At 39.8% G+C, this 21,250-nt stretch overlaps 1 protein-coding gene across 1 annotated transcript in view; it reads left to right on the forward strand.

Annotated features, from left to right (window-relative positions):
* RFTN2 (raftlin family member 2) overlaps positions 1-21,250 on the forward strand; it is a 59,983-nt gene that overhangs the window by 12,755 nt on the left and 25,978 nt on the right. Inside the window, exons 2-7 of the mRNA XM_027125060.1 lie at positions 826-1,009; positions 2,580-2,694; positions 6,398-6,677; positions 9,656-9,859; positions 18,550-18,671; positions 20,233-20,336. Of these exons, the coding sequence (XP_026980861.1) occupies positions 826-1,009; positions 2,580-2,694; positions 6,398-6,677; positions 9,656-9,859; positions 18,550-18,671; positions 20,233-20,336 (1,009 nt within the window). The remainder of the gene's footprint in view (positions 1-825; positions 1,010-2,579; positions 2,695-6,397; positions 6,678-9,655; positions 9,860-18,549; positions 18,672-20,232; positions 20,337-21,250) is intronic.

The following is a 21,250-nucleotide window of genomic DNA, read 5'->3' on the forward strand; positions in this document are numbered from 1 at the left end:
ATTTAGAATTCTTACTTATTAAGAAGAACTTCTGGTTGCCTTTACTTTTTCAATTTCTTTACTCAAGTATTTATATAAGTGCCATAAGAAACCATATTTTTAGTTTCCCAGAGAAACTTAAAACACGATTTTTTTGAAATGTAATTAGAAATAAGAAAGCACTTGACAGGGACTTCCTTGGTGGCGCAGTGGTTAAGAATCTACCTGCCAATGCAGGGGACATGGGTTCAATCCCTGGTCCAGGAAGATCCCACATGCTACGGAGCAACTAAGCCTGCGAGCCACAACTACTGAGCCCGCGTGCCCTAGAGCCTGCATGCCGCAACTACTGAGCCCACGTGCTGCAACTACTGAAGCCCACACACCTAGAGCCCGTGCTCCGCAGCAAGAGAAGCCACCACAATGAGAAGCCTGTGCACTACAACGAAAAGTAGCCCTGCTCACCACAACTAGAGAAAGCCCATCGTGCAGCAACGAAGACCCAACAGAGCCAAAAATAAATAAATTTTTTTAAAATAATAAAAAAATTAAAATGTGTCTTTAAATAAATAAAATAAAAGTGCCTTATTTGAAAAATATATATAGGGCATTGTATTTCTACTTTAAGACATATTGGTAATACTAAATATCTGACAACTGCTAAGATTACTTTTGCTTTTTCTGAAATTAAATTAGAAAATATATAATACCTGTTAGTATAACTTTATTTGAGATTAAATCATATGGATACATTTCCTATTCATTAGTATTATCATACGTAGATAGAAATAATATGTAATTCAACTTTATGAATGTGCAAATCTCTCTTTGCATTTGATATTTCAGCTTCGCCAAACCCAGAAGTAATCAAGATAAATTCAATTCTGGATATAGTAACAAAAGTGGAAGACTACTATCTTAAAGGATATATTGTTGGGGCTATTCATCCTGTTATACAACCTGTTGGGCAGCAAAAACACCTGCCTGCAAGTTACCTATACAGGGTGGTGCTATCGCGCTTGAAATTAAGGTAAGCCTGACGCTCCAGAAAACTGTCATACTAAGAAGCTGTTGAGAGAGACAGTTTTCTTTGGCTAAAAGCAAAGCAAGTTTGAACAAAGTGATGGAGAATAAAGGATAATTCGGGGTTTTGGCTTAAGGCACATTTTCCAGCAGTTGAACCTCAATTGGGAGAAGGAAACTTAAATCTCCTTCCTTAAAACTTCTCATAGATTTAGCCCCTTGCAGACAAACAGGTCCTAGGTAAGGATGTCAATGAAAAATGGGAAAGGAAAATAGACTCAAGAAGCACCTGAAAGCTGATATAGCAACTTCAGCAGATGAGGGGGTATCAATTAGCTATATCCTATCACTGGGCTAAAAGAGCTGACTGAACAAGTCCACTTTCACTGAGCGTTTTTTTTGAACTGTCCTGTATTGCTTTATTAATAGTGGCAACAGAAACTATCTCTAACTTCCAAAACTTTTACAGCAAAAAGGCCTACATGCCAACTTCTCACAAACTGGATAGGTCTCTTATCAGCTTTTTCCAAAAAATAGGATGGGAAAGCCAGAAAGCCATCCATTTTAGGTTCTTTTTTAACTTTTTTAATAGCTGTTTTTCCAAACAATACTACAAACGTTTTTGCCAACCAAGCTTGTATGTTTCATAGTATTCAAAATACTGTTACTCCTTCCAGTGAAGAATGAAAATAACCAGACCAATGTCTTTGATTAACACATTAAATTTTTTTTACACAACTCTCCAACTGTATCCAAATCATCTCAAAGACCAGGGTAAAAACTGTGTTTTCTCTTTATAACGACTTTAACTATGAAAGGGCTAAGCTGAGAAGGGAAAATGAAATAAGAGAAAAAGAGAGAAAACAGGAAAATTGGGAAAAAAAGAAGAGGCTTTAAAAAATCCCAGATGTGCTTTTTAGGGACACTGTCTGCTACTGAGTAACTAACTGCCCACTTACACATGTCTGAGAGGGCGTGTACACAAGCAACTTTCACCATGACAGGGCACCTCATCAGATATTTACTAGTTCAAGCATTACTAAGTAAATATGCCATTTACCACACCATAGCAACACTTATGTCCTAATTACAAATCTTACAAACCAAGGATAAATTATTTTTCTCTTTTCGCATTACTTCAAATAGATTTAGCAGTGCCCTGCCAGGGCTAAGAATAATCGAGGGGTGAAGATCAGAAAAGAAGAAAAAGGAAAAAGACAGGACAATATTTATCTGCACTTAAATAGGATTGTTACTTATGCTTTTGTACAATAATGAGGTATAACAGTGATCTAAAATCATTTCTCATAACTTATCAAAACAACAGACGCGGAGCTTTTCTTTCATGTTAAATTAGAAATTAAATTAATAGAGGTTTTAATTAAGGAAATCTAAATTAATAAAAGTTATTGTGTTTTTCCAATATTTTTACGTAAGAAGACAGCCATTAGAGTCGAAATAACAAAGAAAAAGGATTGCCTTGAACTTACTTGTGAGTTACTCGCTCATTTTCACATGAGCATATTAGCTGAAAATCAGCAATTGGCTTCCAACCATAAACATATTCTCTGTTACAGCACGAAGCATTCGACAGCACCCAGTGGACAAAGACGCCCAAGGCTTGTGATTGAGGAATGTCCTCTAACTTTTGAGACACAAACAAATGACGTAGCAAAAGAACTGATAGAAAAGGTACTAAAAGTATACATTTTTTCATGGGATATTGAGAAATGTTTCATATTTCTTCTTCATCAATTTCCTTTCCTACTTTAAAAAGAACAGGAAAATGATAGGTGACTTAGTCTACCAGAATTTAAAACAAATTGAAGCACAGGTACCAAATTGTAGAGTTAAAAACAGAAATACAGGCCAGTGAAACAGTATGGAAATGCCAGAAATAGATTTATACATATATAAGAAGTTTCATAACAAACCTGATGAAATAAAATGGGGGAACAACCATTACCGCGTAAGTGCTGCTGGGAAAATAGGCAATTGTTCTATAGAAAATAGACTCCACACATTTCACATGAGTTAAAGAGGTAATTTTTTCAAGTGCAAAAAATCTGAAAGAAAATGAAAGAGTGGACATATTTAATTATGAATAGATTGAGTAATTTGAGTTTGAATATATAAATATAAGTTATATACTAGGAAAAAAAGAATCGGGGGGAAATCTGCAGGAAATGTGTCTTATAGAAGCTTCATTTTCTGAATATATATGAAATGAATACAAACGCATGAAAGTATATTCAGTCTTGAATGGACAGACAGAATCCATGGACAGAAAGGAAACACAAATAATAAAGAGACATTTGGCAAAGGGTTCAACCTAACTAATAATTTTTAATGTAAATAAAAACTGAGAAGTAATAATTTACCAGTATTAACTGAGAAATTAAATTGAAAATATTAAATTCAATGTTGGAAAGACCTTTAACAAAACATTCATATACATTCATATACAATGCAATTGGCATTGTAATAAATTAGTACAGTGTTTCTGAATACCAGTTTGGTAATAAAAGTCATAAATCTTGTTTTATTTTGTGACCCAGTAATTTCCTCTTTAGGAATCCATTCCAAGAAATTAATTGAAAAGGGAAAAATCATGTTTATACAAAGATATTTTAATCAACAGTGAATAGGGGCCAAATTCTCAACAAGTGGAAAACTGAGAAGGAAGCAACGGTCTATCAATATGATAGACTATTTTATGGGCATTGAACATGACAACTATCTTAACTGTTGAGAGAAAAAAGTCTATTCAATATAACTTAATTGAACCTTAAATGAAAAATTGAACACTATATGTATATTGATTAAAACCAAAAAAAAAAGAATTGTACATTCATAAGTATTCTAAACTGACAGGATTTGATGGTGAAAGTTTGGGGTTTTTTTTTATTTTAGTTGCATTGTCATATGTGTAAGGTTTAGCTTTTATTTAAATGAATACTGCCAAAAACCTAAGGCATTTCCTGTCAAATAAGAAACTGTGAAATTTGTTCGCTGTTTCTATTTTTCCCAAGCTTTAAATGACCGTGTGTGTAAGATTATCTGTGGTTTGTGTTTAGCCAGTTAGAGCTGCCAATGATACTTCCCATTTAGATATAAAGTCACCATTTAATAAGGTTTTACAGGAACAGCCTTTGAAACTAGATTTTTATAAACAAGGTACACATACTATTTACTACTACTATTCTGGGAAAAATTTTTTTTTTTTTCTGGGAATAAATCCACTCCAGAAACAAAAATCTAACTGCTAATTTAGTCTTAATAGATCATCATGAGAGCATTCGTTTTGTATTTGACTTCCTGGACACAAAGATCTATTTAAACAGGAAAGTACTGTTATTTCAGCAATTAGAGTAATGGGGTTATTTTATGAAAAGAAAAGCTTCAGGAAAAATAGCACGTGAAATATTTGAACATTGCCCCGTGTATGAGCAAGAGCAATAGAGGAGTGCCAAATATTATTTTTGAATGGCTGCCTGATATAAAGAGTTGATTGTTAAACAGCTAGATTTCAAATCATTTTAACATTATGTCAATGTTTGCTCTTTTTTTAAATTTAGATTTACAAATGTTTTCCCCAGGATTTTTAAATAAAAATGACATGAAAAACATCAATCTTGCAACTTAAAAAACGGAAAAGACAGTAATACTCTGTATCATACCAGCTTTTCCAGATACAACTTTTTAGTAATAGAGAAAGTCTTCTGCAATTTTCCCCCCAAATCAACAAATAAGACCTAGAGAAAGCACTGACATTAAATTTACCGGGCTTTACCTTCCTCCTCACCACCTCCTTCTCCTCTCCCGGGAAACCTGATATAAAGGACAATTTATGGTTATTTTTAAGGCTTCTTGCAGTGTCACAGTCTTAATGTGTTAATTTATAGGAGTAAATGATATTGTGCCAGCAGTGTTTGTCCAAGCTCCATACACCCACACCCTCTGTCCGTCTCAGCTAAGTTACAGCAGCCTCCATTGCTGTCTGGTTTCACCCTGCTTCTTCCTGGCCTTTTTCATTCCATTTTATAGCTGACTATAGACGTTTGCACTTGCAACCTCCATCATAACTCTTTCTTCGCCTCCCAGGTGAATTTAAAACATTTAAAATGTTTCAAACCGTGGCCGTATAAAAGATGTTGCTATTTCTTCATTTTAACTTATTTAACGAGTACTTATAGAGCACCTGTAGGTACAAAACATTGCAACACAAAAGTGAGTAAGATAGTGCCTGCCCTCAAAAGAATGGTCAGCTTAACACAGGAGAAAGACGTGGACACAAGAACAAAGAAATGATGAAAAAGAGAAAGAGAAAAGTGTTGAGCATGAAAATAATCACTCTTAGGGTCTCAAATTATTTCACTGGCATTATTTCATGTGCTTCCGAACCCTATTCTTTAACTGATAGGACTGAATCTAATCATGTGTATTTGGCCCAGAAAGGAGATAATAGTACCAAGATATAAGCAAATCAGAAACTTCTTAAGAGTGGTAGTATGAATTGGGCTTATGCATTATATGTATGCATTTGTCAAGAATTAGTCTTTTAACAGTTTTCTTTACACACAAGCAAAAAAGGCTGTATGTTTTCTGCTTTTAAATTAATGTCTCTTCTTTATTATTAAGATGTGTTTGGTTTTGTTTTTCTTTTAAATGGAGGAGAAAGAAAGAGTGGCTTTATTTCTTTGCCGGCAAAGAGGGTACACAGTAGCCTAGCGCCTCAAGAACTCTGCCCCCCTCCCTGGGGAATAGGAAGCAGTCAGTAATGTTATTTTTGAGGATTTCTTGGGATAGTTTTGAATTTTGCTTAAACTAGAGAAACCATTGTTAACAGGGCTGCAAAAATTATGCTATGGAAGTATCAGTTCTTCCCAAATAGTAACCTCTTGGAGAAAATATAATTTTAAAATTAATTAGTTAATTTACTTATTTGTTTGTTCGTTTACTTATTTATTTTGGCTGTGCTGGGTCTTGGTTGCGGCACGCGGGCTTTTCATTGCGGCGCAGGCTTCTCTAGTTGCGGCACGCGCGGGCTTAGCTGCAGTATGTGGGATCTTAGTTCCCCAACCAGGGATCAAACCTGCATTGGGAGTGCAGAGTCTTCACTACTGGACCACCAGAGAAGTCCCGAAAATATAATTCTTGTTTTCACAGTTTCTAAAATGTATCAGTTCTGTTTGAAGAAACCACCAACATAGTGTGACAGGGTTTTAGGATTCTTGCTATATTAGAGGTCATTAATTTGTTTATGAATGTGTCTTTACTGGTCCATTTACTCCTTTTCTAATGGATTTCCTTAATAAGCCTGAAGGTTAATTGATAAAGCAATCAATGCAAATGAAGTTTACATTTTGTTCTACCGTGTCTTTTTAAACTTCAGATTAATGGAGGTGCTAAAAGAGGAATGAAATTTGTTGGATTCGTATCACAGCCCTGTCCACCACTTAAATTCTGCAATGGAACCAACCAGGATGGAGATACAGAATCAGCACTACATGTGAGACACAGTTCAGAGGAAAACTGTAAAATTTGGAATGAAGGAACATTAAGTGGGCAATCATCTGAAAGTGGAATTGAGGAAGAACTACATCATGAAAGTGGACAGTGTCAAATGGAACGAGATGGCAGCCCCAGTTTCTCTAAATCAAGAAAGGGAGAAGGTAACAGACAAGATGAGTAGAAATAGAAATATTAGTTTAAATTTAGCACAAATATGTTTTTAAGGGTTTTTTAACAAATATGAGGCAAATTAAATCTCTAATGATTATAAAGATGAAAAAACTAGTATAAACTTTTCTTGATTTTTTTTAATTATTGCACCTGGAATAAGGTAGGGCAGTTTTCCGAACAGTTATCCCTAGCATGGTCATACGACACCATCCACATAACAAAACTTTGTGTTGAAAATTGGTTCCCATTTAGTCATACACCAACTCCTCTGTAAAATGGAGCCTGTGCATGTATACCAAAAAAGTGATTCTGTAAAGAAAGCTGTTCTGATTTATGTTTCTCCCTATAAACAGTGTGTGAGAATTTTAGTTTTGGCCTTTCCCATTTCATGGGCACTTTTCACCTTTGAAGTTAATTGGCTTTATTTGATCACCAGTTAGAATATTAAAATGCACATCATGATGAAACAACTAATATAACAATAGTGCCTGCATTCTTCTTTTTTTTTAATTTATTTTGGCTGCACTGGGTCTTTGTTGCTGCACGGGAGCCTTCTCCAATTGCGGCGAGAAGGGGCCACTCCTCGCTGCGGCACGCGGGCCTCTCATGGAAGTAGCTTCTCCCGTTGCAGAGCACGGGCTCTAGCCATGCAGGCTTCAGTAGTTGTGGCTTGTGGGCTCTAGAGCACAGGCTCAGTAGTTGTGGCTCACGGGCCTAGTTGCTCTGCGGCACATGGGATCCTCCCGGACCAGGGCTCGAACCCCACGTCCCCCATATTGACAGGTAGATTCTTAACCAATGTGCCACCAGGGAAGCCCGTGCCTGCATTCTTAAATAACTTTAAACAATAGTTTTATTCTTCTTTGCAGCTAGCAAGGCTTCCAAGAAGTTGAGAGTATTTTTTAATGTATTTCGGACTGTTCTAAGTTTTCTGATACATTTACAGACACGCTTTAAAAAGCACTAATAAAGAAAATCAAAGATTATGTACACCTTAGAGTTAAGAGTCTGCAGCCAGACTGCCTCAGTGTCTTTAATAGAAAGGGTGTTGTTGTGAGTAGACATGAGATGTCTACAAAGTGCTTAGCCCAGTGCCTGGCACAGAATAGACTATTAAGTTAGCTGCTATTAACTGATCCTTTGATCAGTGTTGGTGCTAAGGCCACACACACTGGTGGCATCGGCTTTCTGGGTTATGGTGAGATTGCTCAATATTCGTGCATGGCAGAGACCCACTGGACCACGGTCAACACAGCCTCCTTAAGAAAGGACCCAGGGCTTCCCTGGTGGCGCGGTGGTTGAGAGTCCGCCTGCCGATGCAGGGGACACGGGTTCGTGCCCCAGTCTGGAAAGATCCCACATGCCACGGAGCGGCTGGGCCCGTGAGCCATGGCTGCTGAGCCTGCGCGTCCGGAGCCTGTGCTCTGCAACGGGAGAGGCCACAACAGTGAGAGGCCCGCGGACCGCAAAAAAAAAAAGAAAGGACCCAGAGCATTTCCCAACTCATCATCTCACCACCTCACCACCACCAACACCCTCCCATTTTTCTACCAGTTCCCTAGCTAACAACCACGCTGATTTTCCTGCAGAGTGCAAAATTTAGGAATGTAAATTTAGGAATGTAAGAGTTGTTGGAGTTGTGGCCAGAGAGCTACCCACTATATTCCACCCACAGCTACCTATAAACTCCTGCTGGTTCCCATCCTAACTTTGATTAGATCAGGTGTCTGTTCCAAGTTTTTTAAGTTTCAAATCCAGTATGCTACTTAATTTAATTATCAGTCTTTAGATTCTGCTTTCTATTTATTTTAAAACCCTGTATTTTTTCATAACTTTTCTATGGCAGTGGTTGGTTCTTAACTTTTGGTGCTGGGGGATAGGAGTGAGAGCAATAGCAATGGGGGCTGGGGGGAGACCAACAAAAGACCTCTTGGAGAGTCTGGTGAAATCCATGGAGACTCACCCAGAAAAACACACATAACACACATACCCCTAATACTCTGTGACACAAGTAGTGTTAGACTTCCTAAAACACAACCATAAATGTGGGTCCATAGACCCCCAAGTTAAGAATTTGCTAACTTGTAAAGTATAGGATCCAGCAGTTCCATGTCTAAGTATGCATTCTAGAGTCACTCTCACATATGTGTCCAAGGAATGAATAATGTTTGTAATAACAAAAATTCAGAAATAATGTATATGTCCATCAACAGGAGAAAAGTAAACGGGAATGCTATATAGCAGTTAAACTAAATGAATAAGATCTATATGTATTAATTACACTTCAAAAGCATAATGTTGAACAGGAAAATCAACTTATAGATTGATACATACAGTATAATACCATTTTTTAAAAACTTTTTAAACTGCAAAACATTGTTTTTAAACTGCAAAACATCATTTATGTGTAAAGAAATGTGTATTAAAAGAATAAAAGAACTTGCATGAGAATAATAAACACCAAATTCATTACAGTAGCTATTTCTGGAGAATAGGATTAGGGGAGATACATCTTGAGCCTCAAGTACATCCATGTCTCATTTCCTTGAAAAAAATCTGAAGCAAACCTGGCCCAATGTTAACATTTGATAAAGCTGAATGGTGGATAATTTTATTATTCTGTATGCTTGTTTGTGTGCTTGAAATAGCTCATGATTAATTTAAAAAAAAAAAATTTTAGGGCTTCCCTGGTGACGCAGCGGTTGAGAGTCCGCCTGCCAATGCAGGGGACACGGGTTTGTGCCCCGGTCCGGGAAGATCCCACATGCCGCGGAGCGGCTGGGCCCGTGAGCCATGGCCGCTGGGCCTGCACATCCGGAGCCTGTGCTCCGCAACAGGAGAGGCCACAACAGTGAGAGGCCCGCGTACCGCAAAAAAAAAAAAAAAAGAAAAAGAAACTATTTTAGGAATCTTTTCAATAAAATTATAGTTTTCCCCTTTTTTCTTCCTTCTGAACACCTATACTCAGATAACAAGTTGTATACAGTCTTCAATGATTTTGAGGATGAATCAACCTGCTGGACCTATCAGGAAGGCATCTTGTCAATGAAAGTAACGAGAAAAGGCTCTGTCGTTAGTACACTTGATGCCGATTGGCTGGAGTTAACTACATTTTATTATAAACAAGGCTTGTCTTTAATCGATTCTTTTGTATGCTGGGAAACATCTAAAGGTAAGTTTTATATTATGATATGTTGATATCTAAAGAATTTGACCTTGTGTCAGAGTTGGTGGAAATGTTTTTGCCTCTCAAGTTCAATGGCTAAAAGGACAGATATTATTTTTTTGAATTTTATTTTATTTACTTATTTCTTATACAGCAAGTTAAAAGGACAGATATTATTCCTAAGAAAATAGATTCTAATTATTACACAACTCTGTAGCTTTAATTTAGAAGCTTAACCATCCTATGTGGTACTATTATAATGTGATATTTGCTGTTGGGTTGTGACTATCAGAAATGGACAAACCCCTGTGTGATTAGTTAGTAGGATTTTCCAAGTAAGATGTACTACAGCAGCCCAATCAGGAGGTTATGATGACATTTGACAATTACTATCCAAATTTATTACACTAGCCCAATTTTGGAGACTACCTACCATGTCCTCCAGTCTAAACCTGACTTCTTCTAAAATTCGTATAGAAAAATAAACTTTGGTTCAGAAAATTATATTGATCTATATTTATTTATGCCTTCCCCTTATCTTTCATCTTTATCTAACCTTCTTCTTTTAGTTACAATGGAATATGTAATCATTCATGTCTATCATAAAAACAAACAAATCTTTCCAAAAATTATTTCTAAAGAAAGTGTTTTTTAAAAGAGATTAGTGCTGGGACTTCCCTGGTGGCGCAGTGGTTAAGAATGCACCTGCCAATGCAGGGGACACAGGTTCGAGCCCTGGTCCGGGAAGATCCCACAAGCCGCAGAGCAACTAAGCCTGTGTGCCACAACTACTGAGCCTGCATGCCACAACTACTGAAGCCCACGTACCTAGAGCCTGTGCTCTGCAACAAGAGAAGCCACCGCAATGAGAAGCCCGCACACCTCAATGAACAATAGCCCCTGCTCTCCGCAACTAGAGAAAGCCTGCGCACAGCAAGGAAGACCCAACGCGGCCAAAAATAAATAAATAAATAAATTTATTTTTTAAAAATAAAAGAGATTAGTGCTAAAAAAAAAAAAAAAGAACAAAGATAGTAAGGAGACTGGAAAAATGCATTAGGAAGGGTGGAGGTTATGAAAATCAGGATAGTTAGGGACCATGACTCGAGGTTAGAGGAAGGAATGAAAAAGAAAATAAAATGAGATCTCAATAAACCCTATTATTATTAAATCAGCCTAGTGATACCTTAACTAATACAACTAAAGACTTTGGATGATTATTTAAAATTATCGAGTCATGTTCCAACAGGTCCCTTTAAGTAGCAACCAAGAGTAAGGATCTAGCTCATTGGAGCACCCCATGGAGCACCACAAAAAACATCACCTTGCATAGTGCTTGGCACTTAGCAAGTGCTCAGTAAATATTTATTAGTATTTTTGGTTACTGGAAACTTCTTCCAAGTTGATCTTTTATGTTAATAGCCGGACCTGATATGAAGCGCATGGACTTCAGCATCAGACAGACCAGGGTTTAAATCCTGTGTCCTCTACTTAGAGCTGTGTGACCTGGGGAAGTTAGTTGAGCTCATTGAGTCTCAGTTTCCTAAAAGGGGGATAAAAACACTCCTACTAACTGTTGTGAGAACTTAATAAGATATAGTACGTACAAAGTAACTCCCACGTGCCTTGCCCACTGTCAGAGTTCATTTTCTGGGGTTGATCTTTTCTCCTGCCACTTGCTAGATGCACTTACAGTAAATTTTTGGTTTTTTTTCTGCAGGTTTTCCATTTTTTTAAAATTAATTAATTTATTTTTGGCTATGTTGGGTCTTCATTGCTGCACGCAGGCTTTCTCTAGTTGCAGAGAGCGGGGGCTACTCTTTGTTGCAGTGCTCAGATTTCTCGTTGCAGCGGCTTCTCTTGTTGCGGAGCATAGGCCCTAGGCATGCAGGCTTCAATAGTTGCAGCACACAGTAGTTGTGGCACACGGGCTTAGTTGCTCCAAGGCAGGTGGGATCTTCCCAGACCAGGGTTCGAACCTGTGTCCCCTGTATTGGCAGGCGGATTCTTAACCACTGAGCCACCAGGGAAGTCCCTACACTACTTTTAGTACGAATCATCTCTTTAAAGCTCAGTTTATGCTTCATATATTCCCTCCCGCCCCATCTCTTTCTCTTCACTCCAAATACTCTAAGTTAGAGCTGTTCAAAACAAAGAGAGGGGGGCGGTGATTTCCTGGCGGTCCAGTGCTTAAGACTCCGCACTTTCACTGCCGTGGGCCCAGGTTCGATCCCTGGTAAGGGAATTAGGATCTCACAAGCTTCAAGGCACGGCAGAAAAAAAAAAACATCCATTCCAAATTTTGGATTGTGACTAACTGCTGAAGGAAAGACAAAAAAATCCTCCTTTCACAGTGTCCTTCAGGCATCCCGGCCTTGGGCCTGGCCTGATGATGAAAATAAAATTAGCCACAGCAGTTGCCAGCCAGAGGCTCTGTAGGGCTTTTGTTCTTAAAGCCTCAGAAGCTATTTAGAGAGCCCGGGGGAAAGTCTTTCCCTCTCAGCAGCCCTGGAATGTCTCATTAGACGTTCTGCAGGCCTCGCCAAGCCCTAACAAGCCACGAGCCACGGTCTGTAAAGTCTGGCAATTGGGTGTGTCACTCGGGACTTTCCTGGGAGTACACAGGGAAGCTGTGGAGGGGAAATTGTGACCAATGCCTGTGTCACTGTGAGAAGCAAGTCAGAGGAAGCAGGGCTGAATTGGTCGCTTTGTTCCGGGATATCTGATGCCTGACATCTAAAGCACATAGGGGACAATGCATATTTTGTTTTGTCTTGCTTCCATCCTCTTCCAAAATATTGTCAGAAGTCAGCCCACCATGAGGAATAGAAGTAAAAAACCAAACGTTGCTCAGAAATTTAAACATATTACTCCACACATCTCATTCTATAAATCTCACTTTATAAAATTCTCTGGAGACAGGGGGAAAAAAACTTTTAAAAGTTTTCTCCTTCAGGAAAGTCATGGTGGAAAAGTTGTAAGGTTTGTGAAATTCCTCTTCAGTGCCCTTTCCTACCCATTTTCAAAGCCTTTTCTGCTTTGAAAAGTCCCATAGGCAGAGGCACCCAGGGACCCTTTTGCTGTTCGTATGGCCTGAGGGTTCTCACTGCAGTGGCCTCCTGTTCCTGACCTTCTCCAGCACTGCCCAGCCTTCACCAAACTGGTCTGCAGCTGAATTCTCTGCACACTTACAAAAAGCTCCAAATGAACCCAAGGGAGGCTACAAGAGGCTTACCCAATTGAGCCAACAGAGACAAAACACTTTATTCTACCAGAACATATAGAGATCCAGGGGGGCAGCTGACAGGGATGAGATAAGCAACTTTGCCAGGTGATACAAAACACACACACACACATACACACACAACACTTGAGGTTCTCACACTTCACTGGCATACCAATGCCCCCATCACCCTCAGAGCACAGCCTCTTCCCACCTTTAGTATACCCACATCTGAAGGCTACATTTTCATTTTTTGTGAATTCTTTTCAGACTTCAACTGATATTCATTTCAATCTCTTCACTCCTATAAAAATGCTTGTGTGGAGTTGGCGGGGGAGATGTATCAGAATGAGCAGTTAGAACTGGAACATGTATGTGTTCATTTCACATATATGTATATGCCAGGTCCTAGGCCAGGCATGAGGGGTTTACACTGATGAGCAAAATGGACATCTTCCCTCCTCTCAAAAAGCTAGCCACGGGACTTCCCTGGCAGCCCAGTAGTTAAGACTCCATGCTTCCTCTGCAGAGAGTATGGGTTTGGTCCCTGGTTGGGGAACTAAGATCCTGCAGGCAACGCAGGGCAAGGCCAAAAAAAAAAAAAGTCACATGGCATCAGGCTGTAATGGGCATCAAAACATATATACCTAATTTCAAAATTGAGAATAGTGTGTGACGTTACCCAGCAGGATATTGTAATGAGAGTAACTGGGAAGAACCAGCTTAGATGGGTGGTCACGAGGTCCCTTCTGACAGGGTAACAATCACACTGAGACTGGAAGCCTAGAGAGGGCTGGTGTTCAGGAACCAGAGGAAACGCCCCCAAATGTAAAAAAACCTAGGATGCAAGAGAGGAACTGGGAAAGGGTCTGTGTCGCTGGTGCAGGGTGTACAAGAGAGAATGGCTCCCGACAAAGTAGGAGAGGTGAGCAGTAGCCACGCCACCTAGATCTTAACAATATAAATGATGCAACAGGCACTAACACATATTTGTACTTACTCTATGCCAGCATTGTTCTAAGCACTTCACAGTTATTCACTCATTTAATCCCCGCAGCAACCCTATGGGGTAGGTATGATTGTTCCCCTTCTATAGATGAAGAAACTGAGGCACAGAGATTTTAAATAATGGGCTCATGTTCAAGCAGCTAGAAGGGGTAGGAGGTAGGTGGAGTGTGTGCTCTTAACCAACTTGCCATCCTGTCAGGATTTTTATTCCAAGTCATTTGTTGAAGATTTAAGGAGGGAGTTATGACCTGACCTACATTTAAAAAATAACTTACTTGGCCTCACTTTTGGAAACGGATCATGGAGGGCAAGCATGGAAGTGGGGAGGCTGCTAAGAGGCTGTTGCAGTGATCCAGAGAGATGATGGTGGATGGGCAGCAGTAAACAGACTGAGATGCATTCTGGAGACAGAATGCTCATAAAAGAGATACAGAATGAGAGTTCCCATATGTGCCTGCCCTCCACTTCTCAGACGTGGTCCCAGGCCCACCCTCTGGGCAGTTTAATGCCAAAAATGACACTTGGCCCCAAATACTAAAATGGGATGTTACATTTCCTCACATTTACAGAAATGTCAATGTCACATCTAGCTGAAATGAATGTGTAAGATCACATTTCCAGACAAGTAAACCATTCCCTGGAAATTCTTTAAACTTGTGCTTCGCAAACCAGGGTCAAAGTACCCTAGGGGTATGCAGCTATGTGCCAGGGAGTACACAACTTCACAGGATAAACCTCTTCCTAGAGTGTCAATATTCCTTTAAGATTGGGGGTAGGAGAAAGCAGAAGAGGAAATATTGCTTTTTCACGTCATATGAACATATTTGAATAGAATGCAAAATTTGCATGGGTTTTTAAGATATAACATTAGACTTTAAAGAAAGCTTATGCTTTGCCCCAAGTCACTTCAAACTGTACCTGGAGACCATCCTTCAGTGATACAAGGGTACTTTCCTTTGCTATTGATGGTATTTGGCCAAAAAAAAAAAAAAAAATTTGAGAAGCAGTGGGTCAGACCAATGCTTTGTTACTTTTTCATGTTATGCATCCATAGCAAATGGTAAAATTGCAGGGCACATGGGTACAAGCGGAAAGGCTGCTCTGGGCAGGAGGGGGTGCCCTGTGCCTTAGCACACCTGTACACCTTCTAAGTACACCAATGGGCCAAGGCACACAAGGTGGGAAGCTCTGAGATAAGTGATGTTAAGAGATGACTCAGTTCATGGGACTTCCCTGGTGGCACAGTGGTTAAGAATCCGCCTGCCAGTGCAGGGGACACGGGTTCGAGCCCTGGTCCGAGAAGATACCACATGCCGCGGAGCAACTAAGCCCGTGCGCCACAACTACTAAGCCTGCGCTCTAGAACCCGTGAGCCACAATTACTGAGCCCAAGTGCCACAACTACTGAAGCCCGTGCGCCTAGAGCCCGTTCTCCGCAACAAGAGAAGCCACCACAATGAGAAGCCCCCACTCGCCGCAACTAGAGAAAGCCAGCGCAGTAACAGAGACCCAACGCAGCCAAATATAAATAAATAAATCTTAAAAAAAAAAAAGAGATGACTTAGTTCTGGACAGTTATTAAGTAATTGTTCAGAATTATCACCTCACCCCAATACCTGGAAGATTTAACACATCAAACACCCAAATTGTCACCCCCCCCCAGCCCCCATGAGGCCTTGCCTGCCACCCTCCTTAGCTGCCACTTCTGTTAGGGAGAATTTCTCAAGAGAGAAATACTCTCTCCTGTGGAAGTATCATTCTTCTGTGGCTCTAAGGACTGGCATGGTCCCTAAGAAAGCTAGCCAGGGAACCTGGGGAGCTCTGAAGTGAGAAGGCAGGTCTTTTGTTTTTAACTGAAGTATAAGATACATATAGTAATGTGCATTAATCTTATGTGTACCGCAGAATAGAACACAAATGTTCAAGATAAGAACATTTCCTTATATGTCAATTATATCTCAAAAAAATTGAAAAAAATGAGAAAAAAAAAAAAGATACACATTTCCAAAATCCCAGAAGGCCTCCTCATGGCCCTTCCCAATCAATACCCTCCCACACAGAGACAAGCATTATTCTGAATTCCAGCACCATAGATTAATTTTGCCTGTTTTTGAACTTCATGTAAGTTGAAATATACAGTATGTATTCTTTCTCATCTCACTTCTTTTGCTCAACATAATATCTCTGAAATTCATCCATGTTGTTGCATACCGGTGAGTCTTTCTTTTTTATTCTTGGTAGTACTGCAGTGTATGAGTCTACCATACTTTTATTCTTTTAAACCAAAAGAAGTTTAGAAGTACTAGGGACTCTCAATACCAAGAACAAGAAAAACACAAAGCCACAAAACCCATAGTTCTCCAATTATATAATCCTAAAGTGAATAAGAAGCAGATTACAATTAACTACATAATTATCACAGTATATAATTATTTTTAAAGTTTATACCCCCATTCTAAAAAAGGACTTGAGGCAAATATACATTTTTTTAAATAAATTTATTTATTTATTTATTTTTGGCCGCGTTGGGTCATCATTGCTGCCCACAGGCTTTCTTTTAGTTGCAGAAGAGTGGGGGCTACTCTTCCTTGCGATGCGTGGGCTTCTCATTGCAGTGGCTTCTCTGTTGCGGAGCACGGGCTCTAGGCTTGTGGGCTTCAATAGTTGCAGCACGTGGGCTCAGTAGTTGTGGCACGTGGACCCTAAAGCGCACGGGCTTCAGTAGTTGTGGCAGGCAGGCTCAGTAGTTGTGGCTCTTGGGCTAAGTTGCTCTCCACAGCATGTGGGATCTTCCTGGACCAGGGATCAAACCTGCACTGGCAGGCAGATTCTTAACCACTGCACCACCAAGGAAGCCCCAAATATACAATTTTAAAGATGGTCTTGTGATGCTCTAAACTTACAATCTAAAACAGATTTAGTTCCACCGGTCACTTTGGTATGACAGTAGACAAGTACATTAAAGGAAGTGGAACATATACTGTAATTAGAAAAACAATTCCAACAAGTCAATTAAACTTTACTGGATTGTTGGGGACCGCTCTGAATAATGTAAATTCTTCATGATATTCTGCCCTAACTGTAACTGATGTAAAAATACTAATAAGAGTGTTTTTCTCTTAAAGCCTATAGCCCATTAATAAAAATGAAAACTAAAAATTACATTTAAATTACTTTTGTCTTTTTTATCTTTAAGCTTAATAGATCTTTTGAAAACTTTGTAGGTTATTATTTAGATAATTGTCAACAAGGGAAACTTTGATGTGACCTTACGCTGTATGAAACTAGAATGCTTAACCAGCACATGACCATGGGAAATTGTCTCCTATTGCAAAATAGGAGACAAAAGAACTTCCATAAAATCAGTTTAGTTTTGGCCAGCTGGTTTTTGTCAGCTATTCAAAAAAATGTCAGAGAGGCCCTCCCTTAAAACTTCCTTCCCAGCAGGAATTCTTTTGACAATGACTTCTGTTTAGGATCTTCCTGTTACCATTCTTTTTTTTTTTTTTTTTTTTAAGCATCATTGAAGCAAAGAATTGTTCTGTGTTTATATTTTTTTAAGTAATCTTACGTCACCTTGGTTTTAATATCACACCTGTAATTCCAAGGATTAAGATTTTTGATGTTGTTTCTCTTAATAGTATAATTAACACACATACAGCATATAGAACAGAAACCAAAATTTGATTTCAAGGTGAAGGTCATTTCCAGATGCTTTTTAAGCTTAGGAAATCCACTTGCTTCTCACTGTATGATATTATTTTATCTTGTTTTTGTTATTGTAGTCTTCATGTTTACAGTTTAATTTTAATTCAGTTAAGTATAAAACTATCTTGACCTTTGAGGGACTTCCTTGGTGGTCCAGTGGTTAAGAATCTGCCTTCCAATGCAGGGGGACGCAGGTTTGATCCCTGGTCGGAGAGCTAAGATCCCACATGCCATGGGGCAACTAAGCCCACCTGCCGCAACTACTGAGCACTCAGGCCACAACTAGACAGCCCGCATCTAAGATCCGACGCAGCTAAAAATAAAATAAGTAAATAAATATTAAAAAAAACAAACTGTCTTGATCTTTGAAAAAAAATTACCTTCAAGGGAGACGTCATAGATTCACCTAAAACAAGTGGGGGGTTTTTTAAGATTTTTTTTTTTTGATATGGACAATTTTCAAAGTCTTTATTGAATTTGTTACGATATTGCTTCTGGTTTTTTTCATGTTTCGGTTTTTTGGCTGTGAGGCATGTGGGATCCCAGCTCCCAGACCAGGGATTGAACCCGCACCCCCTGCCTGCATTGGAAGGCAAAGTCCCAGCCATTGGACCGCCAGGGAAGTCCCCTAAAACAAGTGTTTATTAGGTGATATGTTTTTCCTTCAGCTTCCTACAAGGGTTATTTAAGGTTTTAGATGATCCCAAGAGACTCTGAGCATTTACAACTCTTCTTAATTGTATGTTTTTCCTCACAGGGGACCATTTGCCGAAATCTTTGGAAGGATTCTTTATCTATGAAGAAGAAGGCTCTGGAGTTCCAGGATTCAGCAGGAAAGGAAATGATGCCATCGTAGTAGAACAATGGACAGTTATTGAGGTAAACTGAAGTTTTCTGACAATTTGGCTTTACTATTGCATTTAGTTTTACATGTTAAAGGTTTTCATTGCCTAACACATACAGTATTCTTCAAACACATTTTTATTCAATGTTCAGAATTTCATCAGAATGCATCACAAACTTTCAAATTTGTTTAAAGGTAGTTTGTTTTACTCAATGTTCAGTTTTGTTAAAAGATAGCAAAATAATTATCTATACATAAATAACAGTAGATTCCCAAAGATTTAGCATTCTAGTCCTAAACAAATTCCCCTGGCACTGAGATTCTCTTTACACAATGCCATGACAACTAGCTGAAACTGAAAAAAAAAAAAAATCAGTCAATTTTATACCCAAGCAACCAATGTGACTGACTTTCTTAACCATGTGAATTGACTTTCAAAGGCAAAAATATCCAAAGGTGTTCTTTCTCTCACCAGGCCAAATATGTACACACAGCATTGTCCTTCCTAATCAGAGATGACATTGCTGCTGTTGTTGTGCACTCTGAATTCAGATGTCACCGAATGGACTGCCGTTGAGGTGTACAGACTGAATTCAGGTATACTGTGCTGTGTGCACGAGGCCCTCACTGACAGCCTCTCTCAAGGACACTTTTGCCCTTTCTGGCCTTGCAAAGGTTAGAGAGACATAGGTCATTTTCAAAGAAATTGGAAATCCGGGGTTCCCTGGTGGTGCAGTGGTTAAGAATCCGCCTGCCAATGCAGAGGATGCAGGTTCAAACCCTTGTCCGGGAAGATCCCACATGCCACGGAGCAACTAAGCCTGTGCGCCACAACTACTGAGCCTGAGCTCTAGAGCCCGCAAGCCACAATTACCGAAGCCTGCGTGCCTAGAGCCCATGCTCCGCAACAAGAGAAGCCACCACAATGAGAAGACCGCGCACCGCAACAAAGAGTAGCCCCCGCTCACCACAACCAGAGAAAGCCCGCGCGCAGCAATGAAGACCCAACAGAGCCAAAAATAAAATAAATTAATTTAAAAAAAAAAAAGAGAAAAAGAAACTGGAAATCCCGTTGAGGGGGAGAAAAGGATTTGGGGTAAGAGATAAAGCTCCAAGTAAGAATCAATTCCAAGTGAGTAAAAAGCAGTGAAGATTCTCTGCTCTTCTCACCTTTCACTCCCTAGTGCTCACTCTCTATTCCTGTCCTCACTCCCAGCCCCTACACCAGTGTTTCTGAAAGTGTATGGACTCTACTTGGATCCAAATCACCCAGGGAGCTTTTTAAAATGCAGATTCCCAGACCCCGCCCCCTATATTAAAGTTTGATGCCCAAGCAAGACCGAGGGAAGGTAGGCCCCAACCTTAGAGAACCACATGGAAACCTCTCTCCGCTCCGATCCCCAGTGTTTCTAACTTGGTTGAATGGTTGGAAGGCAGAGGGAGCAGAAAAGAAGCCCAGGAAGACTGCAGCCGGTGAAATTGCACTTAATGGAGCGTGAACTCCCCTTATCCTAACACTTCTCACCCTCATTGTCATCACTTGTGTAGCTGGTTATCTTTGTCATTAGACTATGAACTCTGTGCTTATTCACACAGGGCTGTGAAATCAAAACGGATTACGGCCCTCTCCTGCACACTCTGGCTGAGTTTGGATGGCTCCTGACAAGCGTGTTGCCTACACCTATACTGAGACATGACAGGTAATGCCGAAAGTATCCTGACACACTCTCATCTCCTTGTCAAATAGAGTTCATCTGTTAGATAATTCAACCTAACGATGCTCATTTAATGCCTACAAAAAGCGTTTCACTGAACTTCTAATCTGATTTCATGTGCCTTGGAGATCAGCAAATCTAACGCCCTCGAGTTCTATACATCCCTCAGTATTCATGAGGGATTTGTTCCAGGACCCCCATGGATACCAAAATCCGGGATGCTCAAGTCCCTTATACAAAGTGGCATAGTATTTGCATATAACCTGCACGCATCCTCCCGTATACGTTCAATCATCTCTAGATTACTTATAATACCTACACAATGTAAATGCTATGTACATAGTTGCTGGAAAATTCAAGTTTTGCTTTTTGGAACTTTCTGGAACTGTTTTCTCAAATATTTTCCATCAGCAGTTGGCTGAATCTGAACTGCAGATACAGAGGGCTGACTGTGTATGTACAAGCTATTAATTGCATCTCCTTCCCAAGGGCATATGAGTTCATGAGGACAGAGCCAGAGCAGGGGCAAGGTAGACCAACTCCCAACTCAGTGCTGCTTCCAGCACTCAGAAGGCTGCCTCTCCCCTCAAAGACTGTACTACTATACCTTCTTTTTTCCAACTTGAGATTCCGATTCTTCCCTAGCGTGAAGATTGGGCCGATGTGAATCTGCAAACAGAAAATGCAGCCCCTCTGTAGGACCCTTTGTCCTGCTCTTCTGCCCTGCCTGTGTGAAACTGTCTTCAGGCCAGCATGCAGCTGGGGTTAGGGAGGCAGCAAGGCCCAGAGCGTGGCATGGAGAGGCGTCAGTGCTTCCGCTTCCATTCCTCCCCTCCAGTGTGGGGGGTTAGCTTTCCCCTGAAGCATGGACTTGTCAGCTATTTCCACTAAAATAAATA

Source organism: Aethalodelphis obliquidens, unplaced genomic scaffold (assembly GCF_003676395.1).
Source record: "Aethalodelphis obliquidens isolate GAN/ISIS:26980383/991018 unplaced genomic scaffold, ASM367639v1 scaffold2, whole genome shotgun sequence".
NCBI classification, from domain to species: domain Eukaryota; kingdom Metazoa; phylum Chordata; class Mammalia; order Artiodactyla; family Delphinidae; genus Aethalodelphis; species Aethalodelphis obliquidens.